This window comes from Gobius niger (genome assembly GCF_951799975.1).
Source record: "Gobius niger genome assembly, chromosome: 5".
In the NCBI taxonomy this organism is placed as follows: Eukaryota; Metazoa; Chordata; class Actinopteri; order Gobiiformes; family Gobiidae; genus Gobius; species Gobius niger.
The window spans coordinates 34,481,537-34,503,607 of NC_136856.1; the positions used below are offsets into that span (position 1 = coordinate 34,481,537).

Consider the following 22,071-nt stretch of genomic DNA (forward strand, 5'->3'; position numbering starts at 1 on the left):
GTTGACTTCCCAAAGCGTTGCCATGACAATAGGCACAGCTCTCATTTTGGTGGAAAACCAAGTCAGTATGGAACCAACCCGGCACCAGAACCAGCTCTGAACCAGCCCAGAACCAATACCTTGGTGGAAAAGCCCTATTTGAGATGAAGTTGTCCTCCCGGAGAAAACGGAGAGAACAATGCCACAGTCCTCGCTGCTGCCGTTGTTGGAGTTGTTACGTGACAGGTCAGTCTGTCAGCGGTGAGTCTGGTCAAGAAAGTTGCTCGCTGTACGAGCCTATTCATCTGACAGAAGATTACAAAAAATGGCAAATGCCTTTGTATATGTCGTCTCACAATTGTTAGGCAGGTCTGTAAAGCTATAACGGTGAATTTGGGACTACAGTGAATACAGCTGCATAAACAATAATGTATGTGCTGTGCAGAAACGTGTGGAGCGATTTGAACAATTTATGATGAAAAATCGTATATACACGATTAAGTGTGGATGCCACTTTAAAAAAAAAAAAACAGGCTGTGTGGACTCAATTTTTTTCTGGGCGGAGCGCAGATTTATAAATGCCCTGCTATGTGTGGACTAGGCCTTAAAGACATAACCAGAATGCTCACTCCAGCCACTAGGAGGCAGCTCAAATGTTAAAAGAGGAAAGAATTCGACATATGTCCATCAGAGGGCATCGACATAATAAGAGATCAGGATATAAACAGCATTTTATAGCCATGTGGTAAATGTGGCTACAAGTAACTTACTGCCAAGTGTGGAGTGAATGAATAATGACTTTATGTAGCACTTTGAGAAATGTGTGACACAGGCTGATAATGCACAATAAGTGCAAGCCGTTGTTATTTATTAGGCCACAGTCCTTTACAATATACAGTATGTGGCCCACCATGGGGGCTGAATTTCGACCCACGGCCCAAACAAGTTTGACACCCCTGTTCTGTACTATGGAATTTTAAAGTTTTAGCTTTGGGCTTACATTGAAAGGCCCTGGAGCACTGTGGAGGTTTGTTGCTGCTCTGCTCGGCCCACAGGCATGGATTTTTTCACGTTTTCGGCCTATTTTGGAACATAGCTTACTCTGTAGGAGGAGAGTGGCTTGTTTTGACCTGAGTTCACCTGTTTTCCCATTTGAGGAAGCATTCATGTACATTTTCCAACTGGGAAAAAAACGTTTTACCCAGTACCAGAGGACCACATGAACGCGGAATAACTTGATTTGCCATAAAAAGTTCCATAATGCACCTTTAACCATTGTTTTTTTCCCCAGTATGATATTTCTGTGACGTGCTCTATGGACGTGCGCCAGTTGTGATGTGACGTGAGCACGCTGTGTGCGTCTGTACAGGATCAGTGTCGGGTTTAGCGCAGAGAGCGGCGCGCACTGCTAACTCCTGACTGTAAAAACACACAAAGAGACGCTCCGTGGGCCTGTATCCACGCTGAACATTACTGTGTATTGCAGGACTGTGCTGATATCTGCTGCATTTGGAGAAGCGGGCTTTTCACCCTCTGGGAAGAGCCAGAGGAAGGAGCGCTGCGGCCTCGGACCCTCGGCTAACAGCGGCTAACGACAGGCCTTGCTAGCCTCTGACGGGAGATTACTTTTTGCTGGCCAAAGCAAAACAAGGTGAGGGAAGTCTGTCCTGTCATTGTATGCATGAATTAGTGTATCTTAAATGCACTATCTCCTACTTTATTCCCGTGGCGTTTTCGTGACCTGGCTGCTTTATCTTTGTATCTCACGTCAATAGTTAAGCTAGCAGCCTGCTAACTATTACCACACAACTACCACTATTGCAAACCATTTACAATCATTTTCTCGTGTTTCCTGTGTGTAAACACTTTGAACAACTGTAAAACGAGCCTGTTTTTTGCGTACATTCAACAGTTTGGGATAGTTCTCCAAACATAACCCCACCCGTCAAGTTGACCAAGTTTTGCAGCCGTAGTGTTAGCGTTAGCCGGACGGAGCTAGCAGCTGTAGCCCGCTCTCAAAGTAAACACGGGCAGCGCTGGTGAGCTCTTCAAACAGACACCAAAACAAACGCCCACCGCCACTGACGCCTCGCGTTTGTTACAGTTTTCTCTTATGTATTTCTGTATTCTAGATACAATGGTCCTACGTGCCGATCACACCGCTAGCTAACAGGCTTCTCATGCACGGACAGTTTTGAAAATGTAATATTAAACATTAGAGCTGGGATAAAATACGGGATCGGACTTGGATCGCAATACTTTGTGCTGCAATACCAAGTATCAATACTTAATCAAGTATCGCAATACTTTCAATATTTGTGTTTGTAGGCATTTTTATCCCATACTCCTTTGTTTTCCCGTAACAGTTGCAAAGCACTTTTCAATCTTTACACTTCAGTAAATGTCAAATGGCATTTGGTTTATAACTTTAGACACATGACTTTTTACACATTTTAAGGTTAACATATTAGTTATAATTGGTTGCTGTATCGCAATACATATCGGATCGGCCCCTGAGTATTGTGATGCACATCGGATCATGACAAAAGTGGATCGTCCCAGCCCTATCAAACATTAATATTAATGTTAATGAACTTCCATTTGTGTGTCTATTTGAGCTCTTTAGGAGCTGCTACAGCACCTCTCACTCGAATGGCTCAGTGCCCAGGCCAAACCTACCTTTGTATAGGATTTTTTTTTTTTTAATCGATGTTTGACAATAGCCTATATTCTTTAGTTTGTTTTCTTTTTTTAACTTTAATGTATTATAAGAATCAAACCCCCACAAAGACACACACATGAGCTCAAAGTGAGATACAAGGATATGCAGGAAGTGTTTAGAAATACAACTGCTCAAAAAGAAGGAAAAAGAAAGGGTAGGACTTCAAAATAAGACAACAAACAAAAACAAAATTGCTATAAGTGTAAGCTGTGACCGAATAAAAGACACGCCACCTAATATTTTAAGAGATAATTAAAAAAATTATTGAAGACAAACGCTGTAATGATGATGCCAAACAATAAAAACGTTAAAATTCAAAAAGTTTGTTAAAAAGAAAGCCAAGAGGTAGAGAGGGGGGCGGCCGGCTGAGTTCCAGTGTGGTCCAGTTCCGAACGTCCTTTAAACGGCGTGGTCTCCGGGACAAACAAGCCAGAGGCAGTAATTTGTCCCTTTAAATAAAATGGCTTTAGAGCAAAACACAGTCAATCCTGCCCGAGTACTAGAAGGATACTTACACGCGGGGGCAGAGTTATTCTGCGTGCTGTACTCTGGCTGCTCTGCTCCTGCTGCTCTTCGCCGTGCACCGTGTCTCGCCCAGGCCAGCCAGTTACTCGCTCCTCTCCCTTCCAAAAGTTCCAGTGTCCAATAAAATCCACTCGTCCACCACCAGCCTCCATGCTCATTGGATAAAAACTATGTTAGAACAGTCTGCCACAGTTGCGAGGGTCCAGGTGACTAAAACAGGAAATAAAAAGCACAGCAGTAAAAACACTTCAAAATAAAAGCACACACACACCATAGTTAAAGAAGAAAATGAAACTATTACTCAAAGTTATCTGTGAAGACCAGCTTCCCGGCATTAAAAAAACAGTCCCATAAAGAAAATGCTGTGATTTATCAGTGATGTGTACGTCCAACAAAGAACGAGTATTGTCATCAGCACATGTCACCAAAGGGAAAGAAAGTTGTGTAATGTTCAAGAACGTGTATGTTCAAGTGTTTTCTAAGTCAGTTCACTTTGCTTAACCCCTTAACTCCCACCTGAGCCGAGCACATTTTCTCCAGTTTGGCTTTACCCCAGTCAAAAAGCTTCTGGAAAATAGCAACAAAACTGAGACGAAAACAATGAGGGAAATGTGACAAAAAAGTGACAAAAATTGACCAAAAAATGACAGAAATTTGACAAAAATGTGACACAAAATTGACGAAAAAATTGATTAAAAAATGACGAAAAAGTGACAGAAATGTGATAAAAATTGGACAAAAATGTGATTAAAAAAAGGTCGAAAAAATGACAAAAATGTGACCAAAAATGACCAAAAAAATGACAAAAAAAGTTACAAAAATGAGTTAAATACCCAACAAAAAAATGATGGAAAAAAAAATCAGACGTGAGGAAAAAGATCCTCTCGGTTCAGGCGGGAGTTAAGAGGTTAAACTCATCAAGTCCATTTCAAGTGGTTTGCAAAAATCCCAAATAAGGCCTTAAATGCCACTACAAAAGCAGTAAATTAGATTCAAATAAGCATGAACTCTTGGAAAATACTTGACTATTCCATTTTATAAGGTTGTCGGAAACACAAAATCCTGGTCTAAACCACGTTCAGCTGCAGCTTTTTGATTACTCAAGCCTGTTGAAGTATTTGCTCATTAAAAAGCATTAGATTTGGCTTTTCTATGTTGAAACCCTTGAATGTTGTTGTTTCGAATGTTTCTTGTGTTTGACCTGCTCTGTGCCTGTGCTGCAGGAATGAGTGATGACCTCTGTGGTAGTGTCCGACAGCGGAGGGAACATCGTGGAGTATGTGACTGTGGTGGAGGAATCTCAGCAGGTACGTGTCCCATGTATGCTCCTCTGCTCCTCTGGACTCGAGCTTCATTTAATGTTCACAAGCACTCAGCAGCCAGGCAGACAGGACTCTCATTTAGATTATAGGGCTGGGCGATGTTGCAGAATTGGAATATCAGGTTGTTGTTTTGAAGAAGAACTTTAGCAGGGAGATTGAAAAGAATACAAGTACAGTACAATACAGTAATACTAATGCAAACTCACTCTGTAAATTAAAACAATGCAACAAACCTCCTATGTAAAGAAAAATGAAAGGATAGAAATAAAAGTTTGGTAAATGCGTCTGCAGTTCCCTCTCATGACTTCAGGCTGCTGCCATGTGATGCTCTGTTGCTGTTGCCTCTTCCACAATAAGACTGTTACTACTCTGTTCAAATCTAGCTTTTATTGTAAAGAAGGTAAACGGGAAGGATTTAGTTAGAGTTGGGCTGCCTGACAAATCAGGAATTTGAAGAGTTTAGTCAGTGGACACGTCTTATTTTAAAAAATAATGATTGTGAACCCGGTCCAGTATTGGAATTAGACAAAATGAGGAGGGTGACTCTAGTGCGAGGACGACGAATCCGCTCCCTCGCAGGCCCACCTTAATGTACCCATAAAAAAACAGAAATGTAGCCCCCCCCTTATGTTATATTAGCTTATTTGCAGAATTTTTTTAGCGATCTTAATACCATTGATAATTTCTCTTATTGATACGGTTCTTTATCGTTTCTCTTATCAGTTCATTTTTAAAAAAAAGCTATAAATGATAATATGTGCTTCTTGTGTTTTTTTCTTTAAACAGAAAAGAAAGTAAATATACCTATTTTGACATTAACTTCCTCAAAGCATTTTTGTAAAGGATAATGTAAAATGGTTATTAAATTAATGGGATTTAAAGCTATTATTTATTTAAAGCTGGAGCAGACACTCTATTTTTATGAACGAGGGTCGAAGGTAGGGCTGTCACGGTATGAAAATTTTACCTCACGGTTATTGTGACCAAAATTATCACGGTTTTCGGTATTACCGCGGTATTTTTTTAAATGTGTGTTAATATGTTCAGAAAGCATTGATAGTCCTACACAAACTGAAATCGTTTCAAAAAAGTTAACTGTGCTCATTATATAAAAAAATACAGACAAAGCTTTTCACATCAAAGTAAAGGAACTATAACGATGTGTTGTTGATCGTTTCGAGGGTTTTACATGTACTATTTATAGCATCAGAAACAAAGATAAACCGACTATATCAGGAAAACTGTTGTTGTCCTTCCAGTGAGCTTTCGCTTTGCAGATTTGGGAAAATGCCATCATTATTAAATTCATAAAACTGCGGCGAGAGTGAATCTATTGCAATCTGCCACCGGGAGCCCCGTAACGCATCGTGCGGAGGTATCCGGACACGGCTTATGTACTGGCGGTGGCGCTGCAGCCGCACTATGAGGCGACTCGTTACTTTCTCCCTCAACCCAAAGTCCCACATCAGCATTTCAGCTAAAGCGCAAACGTTAACTTACTGCTATAGAGCTGTGGGAGACGGTCACGCAGGTGAGTCAGAGGTTCGAAGTATTGCTGCATTTGGAGACACTTTTTCCTGCACGTTCCGCAAACAGGAAAACTGTCTCTATCAACTGTCCTTCAGCTTTCTTAAAATACCCAAAATACGCCCAGACTTCAGGCTTGTCCTCTCTGAAGGCTGATAGATCCTGAGCGCTGTCGTCTTGGACGTGATTCCAGCTTTGAGAAAGTTTTGTTTTGGTTGTAGCTACAGAGGCGCCTGCGCGGCAACTTCAGCAGATGAGACGGCGGCTCATAAGGCTCATTTTGCCCAAACCGCGGGCGCAGTGTCCACCGCAGTAAAATATTTTTCTCAAAAACAAGACGGTAATTATTATTGTCAACATTTTTACCGGGGTTTACCGCTACACCGGTAACCGTGACATCCCTAGTCGAAGGATATTCTTCTCAGCCCTCCAGCGTCGTAGTTTCTGAATGATAAAAGCGAACGCACAAAAGCAATTGTTTCAGCACGTCCGCTTTGTTTTGGTTCTTAATAACGTAGCAGTTGCACGTATTAGCGTGTATGTAGAGGACAGATTCAGACGGGCTCTTTACAACGTGTAGCGCGGATCCTAAAACAGCCAAGACGTGTGGGATGGTGCGTGTATCTGCGGGCGTGTATCTGCGGGCGTGTATCTGCGGGCGTGTATCTGCGGGCGTGTATCCGCGGGCGTGTATCTGCAGGCGTGTATCCGCGGGCGTGTATCTGCAGGCGTGTATCTGCAGGTGTGTATCTGCGTGTATTCGTGCCTGCAGGTTTATAGTATAAAGCAGCTGCGGTGTCAATAAGAGGCGTCGTTAATGAAGGAGTCACGCGGTTCTCATGGATTTGCTCATCAGAACCGGTTCTCCTTGTAGACAGACTCGTTGCTGCTCCAGAGGGACAAAAGAGCCACTACAAGGAGGCTGAAGAGCCGTGGGTGCCGACCCCGTGATAGGCCCTTGACTATGGTAGGCCCCTGGGCTCCAGCCCCTGCTAGCCCATTGGTTAAGGCGGCTCTGCTCCCTCGCACGAGTAAAAGGTAAATAAACGCACAGAGCAGCGGCGGCCCTGGTTGCTCCATTAGACACAACAATGGCCAGGTTTAAAAGCTCTGGATTGAGCAGAGGAGCGGCTCACATTAGCATTGTGTCTGCAGAACATTCAGGGCTTGGATTTCCTTCACTGACAGTAGCGGGATAATAGCTGACTGCTGAGGTGCTTTGAATCGTGATAAAACGATCCCTCAAAAACGCTTTACTTAAGGAACCACTCACTCATTCAGACACTGGAGCTAAGGCGACAGTGCACCTGCGGGATGGCATCCCTTTGTCTAATTTTGGAAATAAAAGAATGAGAGAGAGACGGGGCTTAGAAAATCATGACTTGATAAAGTCACAAGAACTGAGTGCTGTTAACAGGCTTTCTGTGGGACATTAAAAAGCATTAAAAGTAATTAAGTGAATTGTGCCAAAATAAAGGCCTTAAATGTCACTTGACATTACATTGGATTCAAACTGGCATTAAATCTAAATTTATTGAAAATGATGACATTGCTCAAAACGTTACCACAACAAGACATGTTCAGCAGCAGGTTTGGCTGAATTTTTTTTTTGTCCATTTCTCTTTCCTCTGATGAAAGGTTTGAAGAAATGACATGTGCGCATATTCTTTCTGCGTTGTGGCTTTGAAATATGGTGTTTGGGCTTAATAAACCAGTCCTTGGTAAAAAGTTGCTATGATTCTACTTCTGTCGAAAACTGGTGTTGAAAAGAAAAGCTTTGCTTGACTTGGGTGGGGTTTTACAGAGATGTAGAAATGTCGGTTTCTGCATAAATACAGCATATAATTGATATCACTATTATAAGATGATTTAACATTTTATTAGTATCACAGAATGTGAGCAGTGTTGTTCCTCATTATAGAGTGAAATCCATTTCCCTCTTGCATTATGCTGTGTTAACAAACATTCACGTCAGTCTGCATCAAGTCATGTATTTTTAAACCATCGCAAACCAGGAAGTAGCGCCGGTTCTCTGTTAGCAGGGTGGTAGTTGTTAGTCGGAGAAGTAGTAGAAGGCTCAGAAAATTCCAGATCAATTTCCGGACATTTTCCAGAAACTTACAATGCGAGCGTTGGCTCAGAAATGTTGGGAATTTTCAAAAATGAAAAACTGTCATCGGCATTTCTGCAATTTTTGTTCATAAACAATTGGTGAACTAATAGTTACCCATTCATTTGCATTTGAGTGACGTCGCACCCCAGACCCGTACAAGAAGTGTGAGGCTCCATATCGTCAGGTCAAAACATAAACAAAGTTTACTAAACCTACAGTCTGATGCTCTTGCTAATAAGCGCTGGGACGAAGGGCAAAGTTTGAAATAATGGTTTATGTTTCTCAGACTGTGGTTAAATTCCCCTGTCTCTTACTCAGATCATGGAACAATGGCTGTAGTAATTATTGCCTGAGGGTCCAGTGAGCTCATATGTGTAACCTGCTTCTTCTACCACCGTCTGAAAACAGGCACAAGTATGATTAACGGAGTACGTCTTGTGCGCAGTGTGAGCAGCCTGTGGAAGAGGAGGAAGAGGAGATCGAGGCTGTGCTGGTGACCGGCCCAGAGGGCGAGGTGGAGCAGACCGTAGTGCTGCAGGACGATGGCTGCCCCGCGGTCATCGTGGAGGAGGTGCCCAGTGCCCAGGTGGAGTCCGAGTGCTACTCCGCACAGGTGGTGGTCTACGGAGACGAGACGTACCTCATGCAGGACGTGGCCGAGGAGCAGGAGGTGGTCACCGAGGTGGTCACCGAAACAGGTCAGTCCAGGAGAGGGGGTGGAACCGTTCAGCTTTACGTCACAGTGTGTTTTGAAATAAAATCACCTAAATGTTCCTGATTTGTCAGTATTTACAAAACAACACTCACAAAACAAAATAGAAAACAAAACCGTAGAGTTCTAAAAGCCGAGGAAGTGAGGAGTGACCTTTTAACCCGAGCAAATGAAAGCGGCGCCTCCATGTGGCTGTAGACCGTAATGTCATAGTAATGATATAAGTGTTTGCTTTGGTCAAAAATGAACATGGAAATGCACTTTACTGCCTTTATTTACTTTACTTTATCGCAAAAGATATCGTGAAAGATGAAGCCGTTTTCAGTGAATAGAACAATGAAATCACGGCCAATGTTATTACAATGTGACCAACTAAACTAAGATAATCCAGTATTTGAATGTGTTGTGTTCAAAATGAAACTAAAATTCTCTCAAAATCAAACCTTTTACTGAAGAAACATCATTAAAACTAACTTTCCTTTGATTAATATTGAAATTCTACTCAGTTTCACTTTCTTTTTAAATCTTTTTTTTAGTTTAGTTTATTTGAGCAATTTCAAGTTCCAAGTTGTTACAAAAGAAAAGAAATAATGCCCAAAAGGGAGTAGGCTGAAGCAAACAATGCTTATTTATGCCTAACCCCTTTCAACGTATTTACAAACTTTACAACTGCCGTTCTTTTACATTCCGGTTTGTTCTGAGACCAGCTCATTATGGTACAATTAAGATATACATAACCATAATCAACACATGGATTTGGATATAGATACATAACCATAATCAAACCTAGGAAATAAGTTTACATAGTGTTTGGTACAGAATCAGGTTTGGAATACTGTCTTATAGTACATTCTTAAGTATGGAATGGAATGGTGACAGGTTATTCACCATTCCATTCTGAAATCTAAAATCATTCCCAGAAGCCTAGGTGTACTTTTGTTTGCATGTTGCTGTGGATTAAAATGTTGACTCGTCTGTTGTCCTGACAGTGGAGATGTCGGCCCATGACATGGTGTGTTTCGATAAAACATTTGAAGCAGCTGAAGCCCTGCTGCACATGGAGTCTCCAGGAGGCCTGCACAGCGAGCGCAGCACAGGTAAACCTCACACACAAGAGCACATGGTCACGGTGTGTCCTGGTGGTCACGGTGTTCCCTGGTGTTCACGGTGTGTCCTGGTGGTCACGGTGTGTCCTGGTGGTCACGGTGTATCCTGGGGTTCACGGTGTATCCTGGTGGTCACGGTGTATCCTGGTGGTCACGGTGTGTCCTGGTGGTCACGGTGTATCCTGGTGGTCACGGTGTATCCTGGTGTTCACGGTGTTCCCTGGGGTTCACGGTGTATCCTGGTGGTCACGGTGTGTCCTGGTGGTCACGGTGTATCCTGGTGGTCACGGTGTGTCCTGGTGGTCACGGTGTATCCTGGTGGTCACGGTGTTCACGGTGTATCCTGGTGTATCCTGGTGTTCACGGTGTGCTCTGTCAGTAGATGATGTGATGATGGAGACGGTGGTGGAGGTGTCCACAGAGTGTGCTGCCATCGAGGAGGAGGAGACCTTCCCCATGGCCCCAGACTGTGAGCCCACGGCCAAGAAGAAGAAAGGAGGTGAGAGCTGCTGGACTCTGTTAATGCCCGACGCAGTCACACCATTATTCATGTCTGCACATCCCTCTGTCGCAGGACGCAAACCCAAAACTCACCAGCCCGCCTCCAACGGCTCCTTTGACCTGGGCATCAAGAAGAGGCCCAAGGAGGGCAAAGGTCTGTTCCCTCCACACTCTCCAATAACAACAACACAAACACACAAGTTTTACCAAATTCCGTCACCATTTCACCACTTTCAAGGCAAATAAGTGACATCTTTGGTTACAAGCCATAAGAAAAAGCAACATGATAAAAAAATAAATGCAACAATCTCAACAACAATCAACAAACAAGATCACTTCATATCAGGTAAGCCTGATGCAATGTAACAAGCTAATATATATCAGTGTTGCTGTTTTATACTGTGCAGAGCGAAAACGCACACGACTGACCTGGTCTCACTGTGCGAGTGACATGACACACGTTACCATGGATACGAGCTTGGTTTGTCATATCGTACCATCAAACAACGTGTGTATCACCCAAACAGCAATTAAATAACGTTAGCGATGCTAACTTCAGCAACAAATGACAAGCAGCCTAGCTTAAATTAGCCGACAGCCACTAAACGTTTGCAGATTTGTGTCTGCAGCAGATTTTACATTAACCCAAAATCCTCCGTCATTTACGGAATATTTTTGAAAATCAAACCGTAACAGAAGCAGCTCTGCTGTTTTTCATTGGCCCGGGGCTGCCTCTCTCTCTCTAAACCACGATGCAAACGCGGTTAAAGCTAATAATATCCTTCCCATATGGAGCCGCTCTTCTCACGTAAGTCTCAGGACAAGCTCATCTATTTCCCCCTCTCTCTCTGTCCCTCCCGTGGTCGTAGCGGCGGCGCATCGTGCAGTGATGCAACTGCTAAACATTCATTGTCCCGTTCACCCACCGTCTCTTACATTCTGTTAAAATTGAAAACTTGCAAATAATAAGCTCCACTTTACATTTGTATTAGTGTAATCTGAGCCTTGATGTTGATGAGCTGGTGACGCTCTGAAAGTCGTCCTCTGATACTTGAGAGTTTATACACATTTCTGTTGCAAAATGTACCATGACTGTTCAGATCAGGTTCAGTTTAGCTCCATTTATCCTGCAATCTCACATTTTTACTAACATAAATAATATGCAGCCTATACATATTCATTCATTAAAAAAAAAACGCTTATGAGAGATTAATTCATGAAGGAAAAAAAATTCTCATGACGGATTTTTTTCAACCCTGTCCTTCAAAATGAAGGAGAGAAATGATCCCGAGCGAAACCACTGTTCTGCAGTGATAAGTTCAGGAGGATGTTTTCAGTGTGTTTAGGCTTTAGTAGCTCTGTCACAGCACACACAGTTATCACAGTTCGTCGCCCCCTGTGACTGCGCGACAGAGACGCGTGTCTAAAATCACACAGTATAAGCTGAATGAAACTGCTTAAACAATTTAAAGTGTCAGTCGCAGCTCTTTGAGCAGGCAGGTTGCACACATATCCACCGTGTTGTTAAATTTGACTTGCTTCAGCCTGTAAACCCTGATATTGTACTTAAGTGATGCCATTCTAAATAAACTGCACCACCTTTGAGATAAGGGGTACACAGATTCCCACTGAAGGGTCCAAGGGGTGCACTGGACAGAAGGGAACCACTGCTAGTCTTGTGGTGTTGTGGCCCTGCGTAGAGGCTGAGTGTGGCTGTGTTGTAGGAAACACCACGTACCTGTGGGAGTTCCTCCTGGAGCTGCTGCAGGACAAGAACACGTGTCCTCGCTACATCAAGTGGATGCAGCGCGAGAAGGGCATCTTCAAGCTGGTGGACTCTAAAGCGGTGTCCCGGCTGTGGGGGAAGCACAAGAACAAGCCCGACATGAACTACGAGACCATGGGCCGCGCGCTCAGGTCAGTGCCCGACTGCTCCCTCTCACTGTGACCTGCGCCCGCTAACCCCCTCCTGTTTTAGGTATTACTACCAGCGCGGCATCCTGGCCAAGGTGGAGGGCCAGCGCCTGGCTTACCAGTTCAAAGAGATGCCTAAGAACATCCGAGTCATCGATGAAGAGGAGGCTGCCGAGTCAGAGGACGCTGAAGCTGCTCAGCACCTGGCTCTCCAGCAGGGAAGTGCCACCCTGACCTCCAGCCCCCAGCCCCAGCAGACCTACGTCACTGTCATCCCCGCCAACGCTGGTGCCAGGTGAGAGCCCCCCCCAGGGCCTGAAGCGGGGCATACAAACTACTTTACAGAGAACATGTGGTTGTTTGCACCAAATTAGGCCACATTTCTGGTTTTAGTTATGTGAACTAAACCTCCTCTTCTTTTCCAGGGCGATCCGTGCCATGCCAGTGGTCATGACCAACTCCCTGGGTCAGGTGACGCTAAACTCCTCGTCCATCCTGAGCACGGGGGCGGGCGTGCCTGTGTCCATGGCCAGCGTTAACAGCAGTCCTAAACTGGTGATCCAGGCCATGCCCACCATGCTGCCCTCCGCCTCCAAAGCCGGTGAGAAGATCACCATCATCACCATCCCGGCCAGTCAGCTGAGCGCCCTGATGCAGGCCAACTCCTCCACCTCCCTCGCGCAGCTGATCCAGACCAAGCCCACCACCGTACAGGTGACCCCAGGCCGGCCGCCGCCCCAGCTCATCCTGGCCAAACCTGCCGCCGTGGCCCAGGCGCTGCCCCAGCCCCCGCAGCTGTCGGTGCAGGTCACCCACGCCCCGTCCACCACAGAGCCTGCAGAGGGGCCCTCGGACCCCCCCACGTCCTGAGACTCAGCTGGCCCACGGACTCACTGGACTGTTTATCAGCCGCAGCTTGTAAATACTCCTCCTTTTGTAACCGACTCCTGTTCAAAGGCCCGAGGAGACTGGACAGAGCCTTTTGATGCTCGGCCACATGTATCCGCCCTTAGTGTAGTCCGCCTCCTGTTAGCACCGCCCTGCACCAGCCCACTTCTTTTTTTACTCTTCCAAAAGGGACTAATATGAACCGCGTGCTCCACAATGAAAATACCTATACTATTTTCTGTACTCTGTGTAATGAAGTAGATTTTACTGTATTATAAAAATACAAATGTCCACAGTGTGGCCCCGTCCTGTTTTCTTTTCAGCCCTGGTTTAGTACGGATTTGCTCTGGGCCTGGTGGTTCTGGTATAAACCTACCTCATACCATTGTCTCTGTTAACTGTTTACATCAGTGATCTCCAGTAGGACGTCCCGGGTCCCGGTCAGGCTTTAATGAAAAGTGTTCGTTCATAATTTATGAACAGGCTCCAGTTTGTCCATGAACGCTGGGTATTACTGAAATTAAGCTCAAGTTCAAGCACAAAATGTAGTTTTCTGTTGTATTAGATTTTTGTTCAGTTCAATAGAGCCACCAATGTAAAAAGAAAAAGCTCCTGCACACGTCTCACTCTTTTAAACTTTATTGCTGATCAATGAAACTTTCTTGCTGCTGATGCCCAGGGGCTGCTGTCAGGTACAGGTACAGATCACCAGCAGGGGGCACTCACTTTCCCCTCTTGTGGCCTTTTCTCAGTGTCCAGAAAATGGGTCGTTAAATAATAAAGCGCTGTGGATTTCGGTGCATTTAAGTTTCTATAAAGATCTCAGAATGCAGATGGAATCTTACAGTTGCTGATAAAACATCACCGACATGTGTTACAGCTTTGTTTTCAGGACAGTCATTCGGAGGTGGGGTCCTAGAACTGTAATAAACAGGAAAACTAGACACGTGAAACAGACGGTATCAGACAAATGTTTAGTGAAAAGAAAAATAATGGTTGTAATTATAGTAGAAATGTTTATTTTTGACAAAACAAAAAACAGTAAGTTTCCATCTCTTTGCATGTCAGAGTAATAAGCAAAAATACCATATGTCATGCAACAAATACAAAATATGTACAATGGAAGAGGTGTATGAATTATGAATGTCCCGTGAGGCCCAGGACGCTCACTTTGAAGCTCAGACATGGCTCTTTCCAACGTAGCGTCCACCCCACCTGCGTTTGGACTCGATCTAATGACCCCATGAGGGTTTTAAGGAGCGGTTACCAAAGGTCAGGCCTGGCATCGAGCCCGTCCTCTGGCGCCCCCTACACTGGTGTCAGAGCATGTTTGTCTGGGCTAATGCGGAGCCGTCTCAGCTCTGTTTACATGGCCTGTACTTTGCCCAATAACATTATCCCTGCGAGACTCCTGGGCAGTGTTGGGGAGTAAAGAATACTCATTTTGAGTAACTGTATTCCGGTACAGTTACTTTTACAGTTACTTTGCTCATACCAAGGAAATGCATACATTGTTAAACTTTCATCATCCAATCCTACTGCACGTCATCAATAAAGAGAAAATGTTACATTAGTCTGAAGTACAGGCGCTCAAATTTAAATAAAATATATCTCAATCATTTGTGCACACACACAAGGAGCAGCCCCCCCCCCCTTCTGTCCTCTCACCTTTTCACTGTGTTGTCTATAATTTAGAGTGAAAGCTGGATGTTGTTGTTGTTAGCAGTAGCAGTAAGCTAAGCTGTGTATTTGAAGTATTCAGAATATAGTACTCTGATTGGCTGAGTATACATTACAAAATACATTTTCATTTCATTCTCCCCAACACTGCTCCAGCTCCGTAAGTTGGGGTTTAACCCTGGTTCAACAGTTTCCATGGAGTACATCTCTGTGGGAACTCACCCTGCTCTGAGCCGGGTTAGGTTCCCGTGTAACAGAAGAGGAGAATCGTCTCAGCCTGGTCCCTCAGTTTGACCCGGCCACAGGCTGCCAGGACCACAGGATCTGGGCCATGGACAGTCACTACAGGCAACAAGAGAAACCTGGACTTCAACCATTTATTGTCACTGACACAGAAGAAACAAATGCACATTACAAAAAGTTGAATAGGTTAAAAAGAAAAAGGGTTAAAAATGAGTCATAAATTAAGTGCGCTGTGGAGCATCTCCTTTGTGGTTTACTCGGCACCACTCGTGTATTTCTGTATATTGTCCCTCAGTCACGTGACCAGTGCTCCTACAGGATGGAGTGGTCAGTGAAGTTGACGTCACACAGCAGGGACAGGTGGTCTGAGGGGTAGTGGTAGGAGGGCAGACGGTCTGGCCCAATCTGCTCCTCCGAGGGGATGTCCAGGAGGCTGTGGACACTCAGACTGTCCCGGGAGTACCAGATATAGTCCAGAGTGCTGCAGCTCTCTCCGCTGGGGCGGATCTTCCAGGTGGTGTAGCTGGGCTCCGTGTGCCCGTCTTCACTGAGCAGTTTGTAAGCAGAGTCCAGCCCCAGAGGGGAGCAGCTGAAGCGCCGGTACACGTCCTCTGTGGGCTCAGCGTTAAAGTCCCCACACACCACCAGGGGCAGCGGTGAGTCCGGGCCGGACACCATGCTCTGCAGACTGTGCAGCAGGTCTGCGCCCTGAGCGCTGCGCAGACGCTCCCAGCCTTGGCGGGCCTTCAGGTGGGTCACAGCCACACACAGCCCCCTGCCCGTGGCTCTGCACTGCAGCCGCTGCACGATGGCCACCTGGTTGGTGGGCAGCATCATGGCGGACAGGCGCAGGTGGGCCGTGGAGCGCAGGGAGAAACGAGAGGAGCGAAAGAACAGGGCGCAGCCGTCCGGCCCATTGTTCTTCTCCACGTCCAGGCACGGGGACCAGGGCTTGGCCAGGAAACTGCCCTGGTAGCCCAGACCTGACATGATGGGCCCCAGGGTGTCGTAGTAGTGGTCCACCTCCTGCAGACACAGGACGTCCGGTCTGTATGTCAGGATCTCCTCCAGAATCAGGTACTTCCTCTCCTGCCAGCGCAGAGCGTCCAGCGGGCAGCGGATGAAGCCGTCCTTCCCCTCGCCCAGCGCTGCAACGGAAAGTACTGTTACTGCGCAGTAATGCAACACTGGAGAAGGATTTCATAGTTACACTGCAATACTGTCAGTACCACAGCTGTGCTCTGTACCTTGAGCCAGGATGTTCCACTGCATGATGCGTACGGGGGGGCTGTGGTTCTGGGCGCTGGGTCCACACAGGTGCACCATGTCTCTGTGAGGCCGCGGGGGCCGCTGCTGCAGCACTCGCTCACACTCCCTCAGCAGCTGCTCGGGGTCCAGCCGGGGCCCCTCAGGCTCAGGGGCCTCATCGGGGAACAGGTCGGGCTGGGCCAAGGTCCTCAACAGTCTGCTGCTGCCACTGCCCATCGGACCCCCTGACCACAGAGCACAGGGCAGGTGTTAGACAGTATGAAAGGGCCAGTCCAGTCGGTCTCTACTCAGGGTCCACACTGGTCACAAGACTGAGTTATTCTGAACACACAGCAGCTATTCTGTATTCAAGTCCAACTTTACTTACTGTACTTCTAAGTACTTTTCAGTCTACTAGGGTAACATTTTAAATAGTTTTACTTTTTCCATTGTGAGTAGATCTCACATAGCCCTCATTTCTTGACTAAAAAAGGTGATATAAAATTACTTTGTAGGATGGACTCAACATTTCAACACAGTACGTTCAATTAAATTCAAACAAAAATCGTAACCTTGTTTCTTCAGTCAATTGTGTCAAAATAGAATAAAGTAATAATATGAAGACCTACCTCAAACATAATCAAACATACTCGTATACGCCCTACCTCAAACATACTCGAATCGTATACGCCCTACCTCAAACATACTCGTATACGTCCTTCCTCAAACATACTCATATACGTCCTACCTCAAACATAATCATATACGTCCTTCTTCAAACATAATCATATACGTCCTTCTTCAAACATACTCGTATACGCCCGACCTCAAACATACTCGTATACGCCCTTCCTCAAATATAATCATATACACCCTACCTCAAACATACTCGTATACGCCCTACCTCAAACATACTCGTATACGCCCGACCTCAAACATACTCGTATACGCCCTACCTCAAACATACTCGTATACGTCCTACCTCAAACATACTCGTTTACGCCCTACCTCAAACATACTCGTTTACGCCCTACCTCAAACATACTCGTATACGTCCTACCTCAAACATACTCGTTTACGCCCTACCTCAAACATACTCGTATACGTCCTACCTCAAACATACTCGTTTACGCCCTACCTCAAACATACTCGTATACGCCCTACCTCAGATATCCTCTGCTCCTCTCCAGGTCCACATCTATACGCTCCAGCTGGCGTCTCATGCCTTGCTGCTCTCCTCCTGACTGCTCACTGACCACTGTCCCGCTCAGTCCGGCCCACTCAGGGCTGTCCACAGGAGAAGCCTCTGGACCAGGACAATGTCCCTGTGTCCTTTGCTGCTGACCAGGCCTCACGCGGCCAACACAATGCTGTGTTCAGGGACAGTTGTATGCGCTGATCATCCCCCTGTGGAATCCTACACATGCGTCCCTCTCACACGCGCTGGACTTAAAGGTCTCGTCCTTTGAGGCTTCCTGAGGTCGGCCCACAGGAGACATCGACTGTACGAAGCTACTGAGGCCTCGTTTTCACTAGTCCCTAAACTCGACTCTTTTTCCTCAAAAAACAACTTTGGTTGACGAAAGTGCTTTCCAGAACTGCAGCAATGAGAATAGATAATACACAACGGCATATCAAGTAGGTCAAACAAGTCTATCTCCATAACAGAATAATACAGTCAGGAAGACCCACGAGGGACAAAAACGCTGCTTCTCCTCTAGATCTTTCCAGCATTTCAACATCAGATCAGGCACTTTATTTTACAAATATCCACAATAAGCCACATGTGTATAAACTCATCAACATACAGACGGCTGCCGACATGCCAGAATGATTCATTATTATCGATCGGTAATCGGTATGTTTTACATGCCTTCACCCTCGACCTAAGACGTGCACTGTAGGCTAATCCTCTGGGCATGTTTCAAAATGACACCCCTCTGCAGACTGGAGGGTGCTGACCCGCCACATTCCTCCTGATTGGGACAGACCCTCCTCTCGTCAGCCCAATCCAATTAAGGACACATTCTGAAATGGTCACGCTTTGCAAATTACAAAACAAATCTAAGTCCACATTACGAATCAAGTGACATTCACCCTCCTCCTGTAGCCGCGGGGCCGGGGGTGTCATATTTGACCAAAGTGACCAAAGTGAGTGCTCACCTTTGGCCCGATTTACTTCCACATATGAAAAAAGTCTGACTTTACCATTTATGATCAAAATATTTCTTACATTTGCTTCTGAACTTGATTTTTTTTTTCTTTTTTATCTGGTTATTCTTAGTGTCTTGCAGCATTTAGGTATATATGCACGTACTTTTTAAAAATTAAGCTTAAAAATATAGAATTAGTCCTTGAAAAAAAGGCACATCATTTAAAAAACGAGTGTCTTACGTCGGACGGTTCCCAGATGTTTTGGGTTGGGTTTATTTACGATATATGACAGTTTAAAATCAAGATTGTCAAATAACTAATAATTTGCTTTATCTCTCAAACCAATACCAAGTGCATAAACTTAAGAAAACATGTTGATCTGTTCAGGACAAAAAAGTGGTGTGAACCCCCGGCTACTGGACGTCTTTTTCCACATGATCAGGAGGACGCGGCAGAAAAGCTGAGAGAGTTTGTCGTCGTCAGATGAAAAAAAACGTTCAACATCTCAACAATCACGACCGATAATAATCCCTCCTGTACTTTCACTCAAGAACATGCACACTTTTGGAAGTAACTACTTCACTGTACTTGTACTTTCTACCAGTCTGCTGTCCTAAAGGAGTGAATGTTGTTCAGTTTTTTTCAGTCATTTTGTGTTTGTAAAAGCGTGCTCACTCTCGGGCAGACAGTGTTTTATGTGCAGAGGAAAGTGGAGCTGTGGGTGTCAGTGACACAGACGTCACACCCTTTACTGTCACTTACATAAGATCCTGCTCCATTTATTCTTCTACAGACACGACCAACTTAGCTTTGACAAACTTGGTAACACAGGCTTGTAAAGCACAATACAAGTGTAACCATTACTGGCTTGTGTGGAAAATTGCAAACGGTCAAATGACACGTGTGACACGTGACCAATGACTCCGCAGGAGGTCGTTATTTGGGCCGCGTGTCATATGACACGTGTCAATCATTGTGTTGATTGGTTTGCAGCATGAAGAGAAGGAGATCATTGCGCCCCACGGCTGAAATCCAGGCTAAAAGGTCAGTTTATTCACCTTATTCTGACCCGCCCACTTTTGCCTTGGCACTTTTTTATTTCACAAGTTTAGTTTATTTCAGAATTTCACACAGACAATCCGGAAATTCAACTTATCACCCATCAGGCAATGCTAATGTGAAAATGGACACCCAAAAAGCTAAAAGCTTATCAACAGGGGTCCATAACCCACCACCCTGGGCAAAGTGTCAGGAAAACTTCCGTTGTCCAGACACACCAAGCCCGTTCATTTTAACGGAGAACGAGGGAAAATATTCTCCGCTCAAATCTGATGTTTAGTCGATTGATTTGTGTAAAATGTCCAATGTTCATTTGCACCGACACGTCGACACTGCAGCGTTTCTCTGCGCGGCCGAAAAACAGCTTTGTTTTTGTGTAGTGACTGATTTTGTCTGGACTTCTCCAGTGCCATGTTCATACACAGGAGAAAAGGGGCGGGCACATGGCGGCGGGCGCATGGCGGCGGGCGCATGGCGGCGGGCGCATGGCGGCGGGCGCATGGCGGCGGGCGCATGGCGGCGGGCGCATGGCGGCGACCATGCGAGCTTCCGGAATAAAGTGAATAGTCAAGCGGCCGGTCCCGCCCACCACAACCTCGTCCGCTTGACGCCAGTCAGAATCGTTGGAACTTCCCTGTGGCTCCTCTGCGCTCACGTTGTGATGTGTATTTTAAACTTTTTCTTAATAAGATAAAAAGTGAAAACACTAAAGAACTAAATCATTGGTACAATATATTAATGAAAAATAACTTGGAAGAGGAAGACTGAAGGAGTTATGTGTTTCCTCGTTTTGCAAAAGGAGCGACCAATCAGGGCACTCTGTTCTCCAGCACTTTGTGAGGGAGGTGCACATCTGCAGCACGTGCGCACATCTGCAGCTGTCGCAAACTTTAAGTTATCACGAACGTACAAAAGGGCTTTAACTTTTAATTTGCTCAACCTGGAGGGCAGGAAACCCCAGAACCCTCAGTTTAGCCTTAGCTAATGTAAATAATCACTCAGCGTCCCACAAAGAAGAACATGGGCTTTGACATCTACCCCCCACAATGACGCGCTTCTGGGCCGAATGTGACGTCACCATTTTTGGATCGATTGTGTTGGAGCTCATCAGGGGACACCAGAGATTTTTATTTATTTGTTGTTATTGATTATTTTATTAAGATTTTCGTGATAAAATGCAATAATTATTGCGGAATAACGTTATCATTAGAGCACGAGGCCTCTTACAGCACATAGGCATAGACTACACTACCATCCTCCACACACAATGGAGCGTGAATGGAGGAATTTTATTGACCTTTAATTCGAATTGGGTTAAAAATACAAAGAGATCTCGGAAGTTGGGACGTTTTCTCGCAAAACTAGTACAATAAAACATTTCTCGCGATGTCCCCTGGCGGGCTCCGTACCATAGAGACACACATGTTTTAAATGATATAGTTGAAATACAGTCATAAATGTTGACGTTATTGCACAAACTAACAATGGCCCAAACCACAGACACGTGGATTCAAACAAGTCTAGATTTGTCAGAGCCTATTCGGAAAGAAAGTAAAAAGGACTTTCAGTTTACAAATCACCCACTCACACAGGATTAGACATATATGTACAATGTCGCCCACCTGAGGTCCATCTATTAATCATGTGTGAACTGAGACCAATGGAAGTCGTTCTTTACGTAACATGTTCACGCTCACCACCTGGTACAAGTGGGACGCGGACATCACAAACATGAAGAGACAAGTGTGAGAGAGAGTCTTAGACGGGCTCGGACCACCGGACATACGGGTCAGCTTACCTGTCTCACCGGCCGCCGCTCGCGCAGGTTTCAGCGGGACGTGGCTCGAGCCCACGCCGCCGAGGTGACAGCTCCTCGCGCTCGTGGAGGAGGAGGAGGACGAGCCCCACAGCCGCCGGGCCAGAGCCGAGCAGCGCCGGGCCGGTTTCATCCTGTCGACCTGGATTCTGAGGCTGTTTCAGAAACGACGTGAGTCTCGAGTCACCGCCGGGAGAGTCTGAAGTCGTGGATGAAAAAGCCGGTCACCGCACTGCCGGTAAAGTTACATCAGAGTTCTAAGAGAAACGCCGGTCCTGAGGGGAGTCGCTGAGTGGTTTGGCCTGAAAGCACGGTTACAAACGCCCCGACAGCTCTTCAGATCAAACGCACGTTGACGTCATGTGAGGCGGACGTCAGAGTCTTGTTTTGCTGTTGACGCTTCGGTCGTAGAAACGAAGACAAACATCTGTAAAGTGAACATTGACTCGACCGTTCACCCCCGCGGTCACAGGTGGACCAGGCCGCGCTGTACTGAGGAAAAGGGAGTGCGTCCTGTTCTGCGAAAGAGCCAATGAGCGCGCGGAGCGACCCGACACTTCCG

At 45.6% G+C, this 22,071-nt stretch overlaps 2 protein-coding genes across 3 annotated transcripts; one reads left to right on the forward strand and one right to left on the reverse strand.

The window, feature by feature from the left end:
- Positions 1-1,338: 1,338 nt before the first annotated feature.
- Positions 1,339-13,603, forward strand: LOC306963120 (ETS-related transcription factor Elf-2-like). Of its 2 annotated transcripts, none has more exons than XM_079556587.1 (9): positions 1,339-1,630; positions 4,450-4,533; positions 8,634-8,886; positions 9,890-9,997; positions 10,386-10,505; positions 10,581-10,661; positions 12,232-12,424; positions 12,486-12,716; positions 12,847-13,603. In XM_079556587.1, exons 2-9 carry the CDS (start codon positions 4,459-4,461, stop codon positions 13,289-13,291), a joined length of 1,506 nt encoding a protein of 501 aa, XP_079412713.1. In that variant the 5' UTR covers positions 1,339-1,630; positions 4,450-4,458; the 3' UTR covers positions 13,292-13,603. The 2 variants fall into 2 exon arrangements, with proteins under 2 accessions (XP_079412713.1, XP_079412714.1); XM_079556588.1 differs by having other exon boundaries at positions 10,389-10,505; positions 12,847-13,602.
- Positions 13,604-15,253: 1,650 nt separating this feature from the next.
- Positions 15,254-21,747, reverse strand: LOC306963665 (nocturnin-like). The gene is made up of 3 exons (XM_079557290.1): positions 21,492-21,747; positions 16,480-16,725; positions 15,254-16,380 (listed from the first exon to the last, which is right to left on the reverse strand). Exons 1-3 carry the CDS (start codon positions 21,640-21,642, stop codon positions 15,545-15,547), a joined length of 1,233 nt encoding a protein of 410 aa, XP_079413416.1. The 5' UTR covers positions 21,643-21,747; the 3' UTR covers positions 15,254-15,544.
- Positions 21,748-22,071: the final 324 nt, after the last annotated feature.